Here is a 15,748-nt window from a genome sequence, read left to right on the forward strand (position 1 = left end):
CTCCCTCTCTCTCTCTCTCTCTCCTTCTCCCTCTCATATACACGGTACAGCTACCACCACTGATGCAGAGATACTACTAAACAAAACAAAAGCATACGACTGAATGAGTGATAAGGGAATAGTCATCTTGCACACTCACTATTCAGCCTGTTGTGTTGCTGATGCATGGAATATATGCATGGCAATAATTACTCCCATCTTTCCAAATACCAACCCTAATTACAATCAACTAAGCTTGGTTCTATGATGCCATCCGATACGGGAAGCATTCTTCTCTTGCTTTCCTCTTTCCGTGTGGTGTCAACATTCATTTTGGGCTTTTTGGTGGTATCGGAGAAAGTCGACATCAGAGTATCCATTAAAGGGAATCATGGTTTCCGAAATCCTCCAACCCTAACTTTTATGATGCATCAGCTAATTCAGCTGGTGACGGAATGTTCGAGGATCAAAGATCACCACTGTAGGGTGGGAGTTGGGTAGGGCTTGGGATCATATTGATTTGTCATGGTCAGCCATTGATCATTTCATTTATAAGCTCGCTTCAATGGCATTCAAGACTCGTAAAGCATGTGGTGACCATCATCATCGGCCATACTCGTTTGAAAGCTAACTAAAGCCATGAAGGAGATCAGTTCATCCTTGATGCCTTTCTTTCTTCTGGATTACACTCACCCATACAGCTCTAATTCCAAAGTGATTCTTGTTCAACATAAGAACAAGAGGATGGTGTCCAACAACAGATATTGCAAATAGTTTATTAGTTCATCTACAAATATGGTTTTGTGTGTCGTGACATTTTTCTGTCACAGCTTTTCAGGGCCAAATAAGAGTTTATTCATCAAATACTCACATAAATGAAGTAAAATATGAACAAATCAACATCATCATCCACACAAAAAGCTATCATGTCCTTTCCTATTCGATCCTCTCACCGTATCCAATATTTGGTGGACTCTAATATCATTTTGTTACGACCTAATCCGATGAGATAACTAATGTCATTCATGCAAAAGTTAATCTATGGAGAAGATCCCCAATGAGGTTCTCACATAATAAGACTTATTAGCATTGTAGCATTGTTATGGTACATCACAAATAATCAACCTTTATGAAGCTTGTTGGATTATTATCTGATTGATGCAGTTTATGGTCCTCTGATATGACCACATTAGGACTAGTAATCGACGAAATAGAAGATTATATGTTTAGATATTTACTACAAGTAGTAATATATGGAAATGATGTGCATCAGCTATGAGTCCTTGGAACTAAATCTGTGATCACTGATCGAAATGGGAGAGTGGGATTGGTATGTTAGACACTATACTTGGTGAAGGCGTTCAGGTGAAACGTGCTTTGCTGTAGAAGCTCGAGTGCAGATTGAGATGTCACAGGGCGGAAGGAAGGCCATGGAGAAAGGGCGTGATTTGGATAGATACGGACTATCTGGGCGACGTCGTTTTCCTCAAGCACGCACCAAAGGGATAGAGTTGCTTTGTGTGAGTGTCATCGGGTGGTGCACCCAGTGGCCGGTGAAAACGACTCCCCCATGTGTTCCCTCTCCCTCCAACTGAGACACCTCCTCCTCCTCTCGTAACTTCGAAGCGAGAGAGAGAGAGTGTGTGTGTGTGTGTTAGTGGTCGTCATTTCCAACGAGAGAGATAGAGAGAGAGAGAGAGGAGGAGGAGAAAGGGCAGAGGAGGTGGGGGAGAGGAGGGAGAAAGGGACGTTTGCATGGGCCGCTTAGCTTTCCCAGCTTACTCTGCTGTTGTTCTCGCAGTAATGAGGAGGAGGAGACGAAAAAGAAGGGTAAGAAGGAGACAAAGTCAGAGAGAGAGAGAGAGAGAGAGAGAGAGATGAGGAGGTCGGCTTTCCCGTTTCCCGGATGCTCTCTTGTGCCTCGTGGGCAATAGCTCAGATAGCTGCAGCGCCGTGGTAATATAATTCAGCTACTGTAGAGGGGGGGGAGGGGGAGGGCTCAGCCCTCCGCCTCCGTCTCCGCCTCCTTAGGGTGACATTTTTGTCTTTTTACGTCCTCCGCAACAACCAAACCTGCTGGCCATGGCAGTAAAGAAACAGACACACACTGAGTTTTCGAAGAGAGAGAGAGAGAGAGAGAGAGAAAAGAGAGGAGAAAGAGACCAAAGCCTCGCACTTTTCATGATTTGACCTCACCCCTCCTCCTCTTCTCTCACTCGGTAACAAAACAGCAGGCAGCAGCTGCTGCAGCAGACACAGATCCTCCACTCCCTCTCTATCTCTATCAATCTTCTTTACCACCCTCTGTCCTTCTCCAAGAATTCTCTACCTTCTTTTCCCTCTTCCCAGCATGCTTAAATCTAGACAATATCATCCGTCTCACATTCCCCCGTCGCAGAAGCCGAGGCAGGTTGAACTTACGTCCGACCCACATGGGTTCGCCCCAACCATTCCCCCTTTCTCCATTTACACTAAAGCCTGCACTGCTCCATGCCCACACCACACCCCCCTTTCTTTAGCTCGTATCCCGGGCTGCCATGAAGATTCCCAATGTATCCTTGCATGGCCAACAATATGTCTGAGTGGGATCATGTAGCCCCCCCCATGGGGAGCTGACCACTGCTTCAGGAGACCATTCACAACACTGTTTTGGTGTTGTTATTGGGCTATGATATCTGAATGCAGTCGTGTCTTACGCTCAAGTGGCTACAGAGGTGGTTTAATGCCAAAGTTGATAGACCCCTCCTCCTTCCTTAGAGTTAATAGGAAAGGGCAGAGACGTATCAGTGATCAGCTATGGCTAACGCTGGTGATGTGGGTGGTGGAAGTGGTGGTGGTGGGTGGCACTCAGCCCTATTGAATGAGCTTTAGCATCATGAGTAACTCGTTATACGAGAATTTAGCAACTTGTCCTCTCTCACCGCACCAACCCCCTTCAGCTCCTCGCTGCCACCCCTACGCATAGTGTGTGCTTTCCGCCATTTCTGTACTTGCTCTTGTAGCCTCCACCTCGCTCTCTCTCTCTCTCTCTCCCCCGACTCATGTGCTGCATGAGGACACGGTGCTATGATGAACCCTGTCGGTGTAGAGACCAACGGAGGGAGGAGGGTGAGAGATGGTGAGAGGAAATCGAGGAAAAAGAACCGGGGGAGAGTTAATGCTCGTACTGTCCCTGTTGTTGCTGCCGCTGCTATGGTTTTGTTCGCTTGCCCCCTGGCCTGATCAGCTACATCTTCTCCATCCCACCATTCATCTCTCTCTCTCGATCTACTCATTACATTCCAACCACTCATTTGAAGCTCATGTCTGTCTTCTATGCAACCATCGTACAGAGTTCAGAGGGGGCTCAGCTGCTTCCAAGCATTCTACTACGTGGCCAGCTATTGCATTGAAAGGTAGATATCAGGCATCTACTTTATGCTCATGCCTTAGGGTAATTCAAGACTTGCCCAACCCTAAAGTCAACTTAGATTAAAAGGAGCCTTTATAACGAAAGCATGAGACAGAAGTTAGCTGGCACTCTCCTTCCCCTTTATATCTCTCTACATCTAAGTATACATGCTATGTGTATTGAGAGTATATGGTAATTAAAATGAGTCATTTTGCAAGCAAATACATCTTTTTTGCAGACATACCAATTTAAGGCAATCAAATGGGCCATGAACATATAGAAATAAAAGGATCTAAATATGTATAACCATATAATCATCTGTTATGTATGTCCATTTTTTTGTATCTATGCCTTTCAATGAAAATGTTCATGATGATGATGATTACAGTTTTAGGAGGATTCTTGTGGAATTATAAATGAGGAGAGAGAGAGAGAGAGGTGCTCACATTCTTAGTCTGCTTAATATATTCTGGCTTCATGCAGTTCACAATGCTTTGCATGGTCGGTGCTCATCATTTATTGTCAATTATGTTGCTCAGCAACAGTGCCCCCTTTGACTACCTCTGCTGCATCCACTGATGCTGACAAGCAGCTGCCATGCCAGTCTAATGCTTAATCTGTACATCTAACTCCATGCACACATACACATATCAGCAGCATGCATGATCTCTTTTCCCTGGCTAATCTTTTGACACCATGCAATCAGGAGCTGATGAGTGCTCGCTGAGTTCTTAGGCTTCTGTCTTTGTACATCAGAAGACTTTGTTCCTGCCCAACACATCAGTGGCTTCTCACGATCCAAGTGAGCGCAGGATGTCTTCAGTGTCTGAGAACTACTTCAGATTGCAGAAGACGATCTATAAAGTTGTCGATGAAACTCCTTGGCTTCCTGCGTGACAGAGATCGTGTTAATGCTTCCATTCGCATGTTTATTATCCCAAGGTCTGTGAATTCAAATGCTTTATCTCATCTCATCTCATCTCATGAGCCCATCGGAGCCACGACAGGGATGATGTTGGGTCGGATCTAAATCCGTAACCGATAAGCTTATACCCGACACGTTATCGGATGTAGAGTTTGGATTGGTTGGTGGATTTGGGTCGACCACCCACGCGCCGACGATTCTGCCTTCCTTCCAAAGGCCGCGTGGCCCATCTCCATCCCTGCCGCCACCGCAATCTCAGGATAGTGGTCGTCTAGACCAGGCTCTTTACACTGTAAAAGAAGGAGCAATGTTCTAAAGAATGTAGATAGTCACTGTTGATCTTCTAATACACGAGTGCTTGAAGCACACTTAAAGGTCTTTCTATCATTACTTATCATTTTGCTCCTACGTAATTTGCATTGTTTAGAGACTGGTATTGCCTAACTTGCTTTGATAATAATAGTAGAGAATCAGGCATCTCTCTCTCTCTCTCTCTCTCTCTCTCTCTCTCTCTCTCTCTCAGGAGAACAAAAGGATCCCACAGGACTTTGTTGTTTGCTTCTGAAATAGTAATGGGTACTGTAATGGCAAGAAATGAACAAGCAGCCATCTACTGCAGAAGACGTTAGCTACATGGCAGCAAATACTGCTCCGAAACAATGGACCAAATAATGGAGTCCATTATGTCTCAGATTTCTCTTCAATGGAGACCGAGTCAGTTACTCGAACCCTCGGCCTCCTCATCCATCTGATACCTTCTCGACAAGTAGAAGCTCTTAACATGATACAGAGGCCAGAAGCAATCCCAGACTGTTCTCGTGGTTTATTATGTACATAAATCTGTGATCTTCGGATTTTTGGTAGCTATTTACCTCCTAATTAAAATCAGTATAATTATATGTATGGGCTTCATTTCCACAGCTCGGTTTGGCCACCACTGGAGTTGGAAGCCGAAGCATGCTCCACATTTGCTTCAAGCTTCTGGGAAACTTGGAAGTCGCTTCCAGAACTGGAGCAGTTGAGTTCTCTGCAGATGTCGCCATGGCTGAGTTGGGATGCGACGAACTTGTCGAACACCCTCCAGTCCGTTGCCTGCTCCGCTGCATGATGAATGATACCTTGGGAGTTGTTGCAGGTGGAGAAGATCTGGAGCTGCTTACTGGGCTGGATCATCGGGTCTTCTTGCGCGACGAGGGAGAAAGGAAGGTTGGGGCTCTCCAGCTGGGGGAGCTGGAGGAACGAATCAAACTGTGGCAAGTGGTGGTGGCGCACCTCCAGCTCCGGCTTGCAGGAGAAGAGTGGGTGGTGGTGGTGGTACGCCATCTCCGGCGGGGCTCCTACTTGCTTCGGAGAGTCGAGCTCCGGCGTGAAGGACACATGATGGTCGTACCAGCATGCAGAGTCGTGCTCACTGGCTCTTCTGATGACCGGTGCTATTCTCTTGATGAAAACCCTACACACAACCCATCCCTCTTCCTGAAACATGGAAGCAATTATAGAGCACGTAAGTTGTCATGCATGCAGACGGTCTCTGGAAACGATTGCTTGCTGAGAAGGAGAGGAAGAACTTGCCTGGGGTGGCGCGTTCTCATTTGCTTCAAGACGGTATTCGTGCATGATCCAATCCGACTTCTGCCCGTTGGGTGCTCGACCCCTGTAGAAGACCAGCGTCTTCCTCATTCCGATCAAGCTGTTCTTGGAGTAGATCGGCTTGTCCCTCCCGGTGGCCTTCCAGAAGCCAGCAGTGGTTGCTCTGTTGGTCCGCGTCCCCGTTGGGTACTTCTTGTCCTTGTGGCTGAAGAAGTACCACTCGTTCTGTTCTTCTGTACCAATCTTGCATTTTACTGCCTCAAGAAAGTAGAACAAAACCATGATTTCGATCGAAAGATGGCATAAAATCTAGATACGTTACCGAACACAAAGACTGATGGAAGAGATACCTTGAAGGTCCCATGGCTCGATCTTGTACAGATCGATGTCTTTTATGATGTCCAGGTCAATCCTTCTTGATGCTACCTTCTTCCTGAGGTAATAATCCACGAGTTCTTCGTCGGTCGGGTGGAACCGAAACCCTGGAGGAACATGAGAAAGGGTGTCCATCTTCCCTGGGCTTTGTATGGCAGCTGCCTGCAAGATCATTCATGCGAAGTGATTTAAAGTGTGGTTAAGTTCTGCAGATGTGACTTCCAGGAGAATCAGACATTTGCTGAGCTTGTTTCGAGTAGTGATCCAGCAAACATAAGCATGTATTGAGATTGGAATGCCAGATCGAATTTGAATAGGACTCCATGCACAGGACGAAGTAAAGAGTGTGAGAGGTGACGTCAAATATTCATATTAGAAGAGGATATCAAGATGCTATTTAGAAAAGATTCATAGCTTCTTTTCCCCTACCAATGTCTCTGACTCAAATAAATGAACAATCAATGACTCATTCCAAGAAATGCTCAAAGATGGGTCAATGAACAAGAAATGCTCATTTCTGGAAGACAATGCAAGAGCTTCATATTCCGAGAAATTTAACATAGTAGTCTACAGTTGTAAGATGGGTATAAACAAAAAAAAGAAAAAGCACTTGAAATAAACGTTGTCTGTGGATTAGAAAGCATGTGACATGGATAAATGTTGCTATTAGAGGAGCAACAAGTGATTCATGATCAAAACCTAGTTGTAGGGCTCAAGATTCTTGCCTTATCATTAGAAGAACATGGTAGTTCAGGCAATTATACATGCTGTAATATGCAGACTACCGAAGTGCATAAATGCATGTTATCTGAGAACTAATGTGATCGTCCCATGAATAAAGCAACAGTGTCCCTTTACACAGAAGAATACCACAGAAGGTAATCAAAAAAGGTTGCAAAAATTATATATATAGAGTGAATTCATGACATGTTCTTGAGGTAATCTCTTATCATTGATGGCCACAAAGGAAAAGATCTATTCTGACAATATTGGCTTGATCAGCTAGAAAAGCTTTAGAAAGCATCAAACAAACATAAAGATCTACATCAACATCTAAAAGACTGGGATGATCGAAGCTCTTCATGCAATAAAAAGGCAATTATGTACCGATATATCATGAAATCATACAAATCGTATCACCTTCAATCTGTGACCAGAAAATGGAAGCTCAGAAGCATAATTATGTGTGTGTGTGTGTGTGTGTGGAGAGAGGGAGGGAGGGAGGGAGATGAGAGTGGGAGAAGGAATGGCTCTTACTGGTTACCGAAGAGTGCTGAGACTGGTTGGCGAAAAGGTTCCAAGTACGTGGAATGAATGCTTTGGCTCGGACACGCCTGATCCCGGAGTCAGTCCCGACAGAGAAGATGGAAGACTTTTGCTGCTATTTTAGTATATCTTCGATCGACAGAGACCTCGTGAAAGGAGTCATTTGTGCCAAAGCCTTCTCTCTATGGGGCACCGCGAGGAACAACGACGCCCCCACACGGAGAGGAAGACTTAGAGAGAAGAGGCGATGGAGTCGGGTGGAGGCGGAGGAGGAGGAGGAGGAGGCAATGGCGTTAAATAGCAGCAGGTGAGCGATGGTCCAAAGAACAGAAACTATATTTTAGTCAGCGCCGGGTGCTCTTTCAGCAGGGGGTGCTGCAACCTTCTTGATACGCGTATCGGTGGCGCGATGGATTGCGGGGGAAGGCTACGGAGGCAGAGAAATGACGCCGCAATGGCCGGAAAGAGCAAAAGCTCCTCTTTTCCTTCGCATTGGCCTTCTTGGCCGCAACTGCCACCACCTCCACCCGCCACCGATAGCGACCAGAACGTCAAAAGGTCACGACCCAGCTCTCCTCGCTCTCACGGCGGAAGCAACGTAACAAGCTGCCTGCAGCTTCATGTAGAAGCGGATGACTGAGATAAAATAGTAAACAAGTAGCAGGCAGCCACTCATCACAGAAAGACAAGCTTTGGTAGCCATGGCTGGGCGAAGGGCATTTGAGGGAAATCCAACGTAGCAAGTGGCGCGGGGGACCGCTTGCTTCTGCTCTCAGTGGTTGGTTGGCTGTCTACAAATAATTCCTCCTCCTCTTTCTTCTCCTCCTTTATTTCTTTCTACTGCCTCCCCCGCGTCCAATAATATATTACTTTTTGTTGCTTTGATCGATCAGTACGACTGCTGAGGAGAGGGGAGAGAGTCGTTCTCTGGTGGTGGGGCTCTCTCGGACCGACCTAAAGCATTCCAACGGAGACCGCTCTCCGAATACAAATCCAAACCAACAGAACGACGACGACTTGGAAAGCTTACGACTTCGACGTTGACGCTTTCCCGAGCCAATAAGCCCTTCCGATAGGAAGGAGAGAGGCGTGGGCTTCACCTGTCATTAGAGCCTGGCCTCGCAGGACTCACCACGTCAAGCCACCTCCCGGTTGACGCGTGGCAATTTTGTTTTTTTGATGCAGTGTTTGGTGTTTGAAGTATAGATTTGGGGTTTGGGATACGTATACGGGTAGGTATGCGTGTTTGGGGCAGAAGTGAAGCAAAAGTATCACACGCGATGCTACAGTCATCTCTGGCCTGGCCGGTGTCATATCCCCATCCCCTCCGTGGTGGCCAGCAAAAGTATCACACGTCAAGCATCTTGTGCATGAAACGTGTTGCCATGTCATCGCTGTGACAGGATGACAGTTCATGATAGTTCAAGTGAAGAGAAGTTGCCCTGCGTTCGGTCCGATGTGGCAGGCACAGGATGTGGGGCAGTCTTCCTCTACAAGCGGCGGAGCCAATGGGGAGAGGGTTGCGGCTTCCCCAAAGCACGTCGGGCCCCACCAGCCACCTCCTCCTCTCTGCCATGATGGCCTCCCTCCTCCTTCCTTCCCCCGTCTCCTTGTACGGTCTACTTCCGTCTTTCCAGTAGATCTTTACGGATCTCAGAGGGCCCTAAGTGTAGCTATCTTCTTGGATGTACTTCGAGAGCTATATCTCCGACTAAATCCTTGAGACCCCACATCCAGTGTATTCTTATCAGGTTTGGTTTGGTGGCCAAGGATTTGCACCCTTGCACACCAATGCTTCATACCTTTGTCTTCCTAGGAAAGGGAATATATATATATATATATATATATATATATATATATATATATATATATATATATATATATATATTTTTGTCTTCAACCTACACAGTATGATATACTAAGCACATGATGCCATCCAATTTGACTGCCATGAAGGTTTAAATGTGTGGATCCTCCTTTCTTGTCATGCCTGATAATAGCTGTAGATTTTCACTGTACACCTTAAAGCAAGTGCCATTAATGTGTGCAACTTGTTGTACATTGGTTAACAAAAAGAAAAAGGAAAGACAAGACTTATGCTTGATGGACCAAATGATGGAATTATAGTGTTTCCTATGTTCACTACTTGGAGCACTGGGAAGAATGGGGTTGAGAAATAAACTGAGATATGGTCACCTAAAGATAGGAACAATGAGGAAGAGGACATGATTGCTTTGGGTTTGTGTCCCATCAAAGTGTAGTACATATTATAGCAATGGAGTATGGTTGAAAACAACAACAAAGAGGATAGAAGGCATGGTACATGGAATGATGAGAAGCCACTCGAAGCTAGGATGAGATCTTTGATCAAATTGTCATCACTCCAAGTCCTTGTACTAAAGTTGGCATGAATCTACATGTACCACTGTGTTGTGCATTGCAAATTATCAGTGATTACTTGACAATAGAATCACATATAAATGTTCATGCATCATGCTACACTAGAGGCACATTACAAATGACAAATTGCTAAGGTTGATAGTAAGCATTAGCAGCAGGTGACCTCTATTTGTCTACCTTATACTACTTTGATCATAATTAGCTGTCATTAACCCATCAATTTTCATGTTAAGTTTGGTAACCAGACAAATTTGGCCCATTCCTTAAGCCTAATTCACCCAACCAGACAATAAGCAAGTAGTAGGTTTGAAATGATTTTGACAAACTATGGTTACATTTTTAGTTAAACATATCATATTAACTTGTATTCTGAAACTAATTGCACACATCTAATAAACATGCTCCAGTATAGGTAAAAGCTTATCATACTAGTTATGCTTGCTTTCCAGAAATGTGACAATATATTTCACAAATTTAAGGCAGTTTAAATTTAAAAAAAACTGTAAGACATCAGCGAAAACATGTCTATGAACAATCACACGAGAAGATATAAGCATGTATAATTTCTTTTGCAACAAATCATAATTAATTGTTTACTTACGTAGAATGAGTGTGGCTACTAAGATAGAGTTTGAGGTGATAACAAGATCAAGCACTGTATCCTCGACGGACTCCACATAGCTATGTTGTAGCTCTTACACGTACCAGAACAAGCTGCTTTCATAACATTCATCGAGATATCTTCATTGCATGTGTTTGCAAATGTCCCCAAATGTTTCATGCCAGACCGAGTGAGGGATCCATGATGTGATTCAAATACCTGAACCTGTAAGTCATTCTTTGCTTTCGAGGGGACATGCTCAAATGTAATAAATAGAGTGTAGAAATAAGAAGATAAAACAACAGACCCATAAACTCCCTCCTTCCTATCCAAATATCTATATCTAAATTGTCATGCAACAATGAACACCATGAGATGAAAGAAAAATAGAACACTTAAAGAGGGTGATTTTACCATCGACTTCAAGCATTCCCAATCATCAACCAGTGCTTGACCAGATGATCTCACAGTCCGAGGATAAAGGGACCAATTTCTGTGATCCAAAAATTAGATTCCCGAAGTAATTAATGCTACTGTGCATCATTGTCTCTGTGATCTCCTTAAGAATAGCCTTCTTTTGGGTTAACCTTTCATCCAATTGTTCGTACTGAAAACAATAAAAGATAACGTTTGTATTTATTAAAAAAATGATCATTCGGGAAAACAATTTGCATGGAGAGATTCAGAAGATCACATTCATTGTTAACGTATTGAAGTCAACCAACCAAAGCACAAAAGATTTGCACTGCCTGTTAACATATAACAGATGCTAAATTCACATCTTAATGTACCATATTCAAATCAATAACTAAAATGTATGCTACCGTAATGTCTACTTTTCATAACACAGGACATCCAAGAATACAAGTTTTTTTCTTCTCTTCATCTGTTCAGTCAATCATAACTACAACAGAAATATTGATGGTGCTCTCAGATTTCAAACTCTATAAATCTGTCATTATCACCTCGGTTCTCTATCCACTCTAAGGATATCCACCAGTGTTACCTGGTTTTTCTCACCCTCTAAAAGTCATATTGGATAGATATCTCCACAAGGGATATCAATGGACCATCCTATTTCACAAAAGTCAATTAAAGGACAACACAGATGACATCAACTCAATTACCCATGAACCCAAGGCCAACCTCATAAAATTTTGTGCGTAACACATATATTTTTAACCATGAAAATATCCCTAATTCCTATTTATGTTTTACCACAAGTTAACACTAACCTCCTTGGTCCTGCTTCCTTCCGTCATAATCTGGCTTCTGTTTATCAAATAACTAAGAGAAACATTACCGATTGTTGAGTCTTTGAATTTAAACATTACCATGGATGGAAGAGCACAAAGTAAAAGTCAAAGTTAAAGATTGCTTCTTGCAGTGTCCTCATCTTCACCTGAACACCTTGCAGAAGAACACATACAGTGAGAAATCCAAAAAGTAGGATGATAGGATCTATGATAGAGGTTGATCAGAAACTTTCCAGTTCATACTGCTTCCCAATGGTCTCCTCCTTTAGATTGTGGACGTCACTGCAAGAAGCATAACTCAAGGTGAGTGGCACATTCAACCTATTTTACAACTGACCAACCAGTCAAGACTACAAAAGGGAATGTCATCAGAGGGGAAATTATGGTTTTTCTGTTTTATCTTCTAAATTTTCCTGATACTTTTGCCACTTTAAGCTATAGCACAAAAGGATGCACTAGACTATGGCTTCTGGAAGAGTTAAAAGTAAGAGCTGCTACCTTGTGACACCATTGACCAATCCAGAGCATTTATGTATTAAGTTGTAACAGAAAGTTTTTCATTTGATATCAGTCTCACTGTTCTATATGAATATTCTTTCATTGGACAAGAACTAATAATGGCAGTTTCACTTTGAAATTTATGCATGCATATGAAAAATTATGATAGTTACAAAGGATATGTATTATGTAGTGCAATGCAAATATAGAACTTGATAAACCAAAACGATATTGATTCATACAAGAAAGACCTTGATGAGGTTTCAGAAACATTTGGTTATATTTCTTACAAATACATGTTCCATCAAAATTCTTGAACACACGATCAGCTTATCGTTCCCAACATGATCTACCACAATGAGATACTACAGCCACGAGACATAGTACTATGATAATAATAAAAACGCTATACATGCACAAAATATATCACTAAAACCCTTGATGTTTTGGCATCCCCAGGGAACCCCTTGTGGTGCCCATCTGTTGCTGACATGGCACTTGACAATGGACCCTGAATCAGAAAACTTATGTGCCACATGGCATTCATGTGATGACACCCAGCTGCCTCATGAATGTCACGTCATCAGCACTACCTCATCAAGGAATTGAGGTATACACATTGCATGTATGAGTAGCAGTCCTGAATAATGACACCTAAAATTTGTCTAATCTTCATTCATGAATAACACTGCAACATGCAACTTACATCGAATAGATAATCTCAACATAAATAAATAAGCAAATGATAGTAGTGCATGCATAGACTATACTTGTCAGGCTATATTAACATAAATTCTAGTTGATGATTATTAATTTAATATCAGTTAAATTTGATGGACTAACAGATCCTAAATCACTTGATAATCATAGTTAAATATTTTTAGAGATTCATTCCCAAAACAAATTGCCTGGACTTCTAATCACACTAGTCATTTCGAGATTCTATGTCTAAACACAAACCTGTCCTCCATCCATGCAACACTGTAAAAATCACCAAGGCAAATCAGAAATTCAGGAGGTGGAGGAGGATCCATCCCAGGACAATATGTACCCCAACTGCTTTCCACAGAATTTGATGGTGTTGTCACATATATGTTCAAGTCTTCTGGCATTAAACCTTCAAATATGCTGCCACTCTCACATGCTTCTATATAGATAACCGGTTTAAGAAACCATTAGCTACAATCACCAATTCTCTGTGTCGCAATGACAGCTGATATCTTGTGGTCCTCTCACCATTTCTTTGTAACTACTGGATGCATGTTCTTCTTCAATACTTCAATGAAATCAGCAGCGAAAAGATATGGCATGTTGGGCATTCCTAAGTCGAAATAGTGTCAGCATACATGATCAGCAATGAAAATTGTTTCACTGGCATAGGACAAAAGAGTGGGAACTTACCAAGGACCCCTGGGCCTCCATGGTCTGAGTAGTAGATGAATATTCTATCATCTGATTTGCTGTCTATGACCTTTCCACTTCCACCTTCTATGTCACTCTTCTTACCCAAAAGCACAGCGTACAAGTTCTTCGTAGTGACTTGCTCCCTGGTGTAGTCCTGAAGTCAATGTATACTGTTTTAACAATAAAACTGAATTTCAAATAATAGCATAATCATAACAAGTAACCCTGTTGAACACAGAGATCAATGAGACGACAATTCTGAGACCCTCTGATTTTTCTTTTTTTAGTGTTAGAGGTGTAAGAGAAGTGAATTGGTTGAGCATATAACCTGAGACCATCAAACTAGTGGGTTTGATGAAAGAAGTCTGACATGAGCTCGAAGGGGAATGCAGCAATCAGAAGTTTGTCTCTTGCCATTCTCAACTAGATTAAATAATCTCCCACTAAATTGTTGGGCCTTATTTTTCACATACTTAGACACTACAAGATCCTGAAAATCTAGAAAAATTTGAAGTCTACACTGCCATTGTGAAAATACGGCCTTGAATTTGAGCCAAGTCCTGCTTGATAACTATAATTTATTCTGTGAAGAACATTTCGAGCAATGTAGGAAATCAGCAGGCTCCAAAAGTAAATAAACACACACCTATCGGGGCATATAACTTCAATATGATGTCACACATCAGCTAAGACAATACCAACTTATACCTTCTTTGTTTGGTGAAATTTTTAAAAAGTTGAATGTATGCATAATTTGATGCCACTATTCAGGTCAAAAGTTCAAATCTCTCATAATACTAATCTACTATCGACGTATAGCATATACAACTTTAATCAAGATCTGTGTCCTTTCCACAAACCAAATCGACACCTTCTCTGTTTCCACTACTGGACCTACTAGAAGACCAAATGGATGCTTAATGTTCTTCAATTCTGCCTAGAAGGATAAGCCAAGCATCTCTTGGTCATTTCTGCTATAGCAAGACCACGAGAGGCCCCTGTAGCCATACAGTGAAGAGGTTCATATGTGCGGAACAGGCAAAAATTGAGGAGTTCACGAGACACTAAGGATTAATGAAGAACAACCGAAACGAGAGGAGTCCCAGCAGCGGGTGTACCTTGGGGACCCCAGCGTAAACGTCTTGGCCCTGGGGGTGGTTGATGATGACGCCCTGCCTCGGGTTGAGGGGGTTGTGGGCGATGTCGTCGTGCATCGTCACCACTATGTCCTCCCCCCTCAGCTCGCCTCTCAACAGCAGCTGATACGCATGGCACACGTCGGCCTATATGTCCACACAAACACACCCACGTCCTCATCGTCGTCGTCGCACATAATGTGTTCTTCGAATTCACTCCACCGCCAAGAACAGGGAGTGCGCTTAGTTACCTGGTGCCGGTAGTTCCCGTAGCCAGAAGAGCCACTCACGAGCAGCGCCGAACTGATCGGCGGCCGCCTCCAGTCTCGGGGTCTGGCCTGCCCGAGGGCAACTGGATGGCCGGGTCCCATGGGCCAGGCGCCCTACCGCGCCTCGGCTTGGGGGCGGCGACCAACATCACCGGCAGCAGCGTCGTGGCGAAGAAGTACCGGGCTCGCTCGGTGGCCGAAGGGGATGAACTCGTCGCCATGCCTCGCGGTGGGAGCGGAGTCGACCTGAGGGGTCTTCCGGGAAGGGTTTAAAAGAGAAGTGGAAATTAGGGTTCGAAGACGAGATAGATAAGAAGAAGAGGCGGAGGAGGAGGAGCCGTGGCCATCGCTTGACGCGTCCTGTTCCTCACCAGGTCGCAGCGCCATGCAGGACGGGAAGACACGTGGGAGGCGTGCCAGCGGGTCCCGCTCCGTTTCGAGGGCTCCATTACCGTTCTCGTCTCCTCGATTGTGATGTCTCCTTTTTCTTCGGTTACCTCATTCATACTTTGCTCATGTTGTTGCCTTCGTCGCTTTCACTGCGACTGCGAGGGGGGCGGTGTGGGGGAAGGGGAGGTGGTGCTCCTCCGCACGGACGCCGCCGCGCGGGTGCCGAGTGAAGCAGAAACGCCAACCCTGGTCAATCCGTCGCACCCGA

At 43.9% G+C, this 15,748-nt stretch overlaps 1 protein-coding gene and 1 pseudogene across 5 annotated transcripts; both read right to left on the minus strand.

The window, feature by feature from the left end:
* Positions 1 to 4,907: 4,907 nt before the first annotated feature.
* LOC103993242 (NAC domain-containing protein 7-like) lies at positions 4,908 to 13,461 on the minus strand. Of its 5 annotated transcripts, none has more exons than XM_065120666.1 (6): positions 13,242 to 13,461; positions 11,930 to 12,065; positions 10,528 to 11,134; positions 6,236 to 6,422; positions 5,868 to 6,139; positions 4,908 to 5,771 (listed from the first exon to the last, which is right to left on the minus strand). In XM_065120666.1, the coding sequence occupies exons 4-6, from the start codon at positions 6,393 to 6,395 to the stop codon at positions 5,205 to 5,207; spliced, it is 999 nt and encodes a 332-aa protein (XP_064976738.1). In that variant the 5' UTR covers positions 6,396 to 6,422; positions 10,528 to 11,134; positions 11,930 to 12,065; positions 13,242 to 13,461; the 3' UTR covers positions 4,908 to 5,204. The 5 variants fall into 5 exon arrangements, with proteins under 5 accessions (XP_064976738.1, XP_064976737.1, XP_018685503.2 ...); XM_065120665.1 differs by having other exon boundaries at positions 11,862 to 12,065; XM_018829958.2 differs by having other exon boundaries at positions 11,763 to 12,065.
* Positions 12,005 to 15,743, minus strand: LOC135619888 (vacuolar-processing enzyme-like; annotated as a pseudogene).
* Positions 15,744 to 15,748: the final 5 nt, after the last annotated feature.

The sequence above is a fragment of the Musa acuminata genome, chromosome BXJ2-8, assembly GCF_036884655.1.
Source record: "Musa acuminata AAA Group cultivar baxijiao chromosome BXJ2-8, Cavendish_Baxijiao_AAA, whole genome shotgun sequence".
Lineage (NCBI taxonomy): Eukaryota > Viridiplantae > Streptophyta > Magnoliopsida > Zingiberales > Musaceae > Musa > Musa acuminata.

Bases quoted from the DNA above. Each gene is read 5' to 3' on its own strand.
- LOC103993242 (XM_065120666.1), bottom strand. From the start codon at position 6,395: ATGGACACCCTTTCTCATGTTCCTCCAGGGTTTCGGTTCCACCCGACC. The intron at 6,140-6,235 runs GTATCTCTTCCA...TTCTTGAGGCAG, and splicing joins CGAGCCATGGGACCTTCAAG to TAAAATGCAAGATTGGTACA. The intron at 5,772-5,867 runs GCAAGTTCTTCC...TCCATGTTTCAG, and splicing joins ATGAGAACGCGCCACCCCAG to GAAGAGGGATGGGTTGTGTG.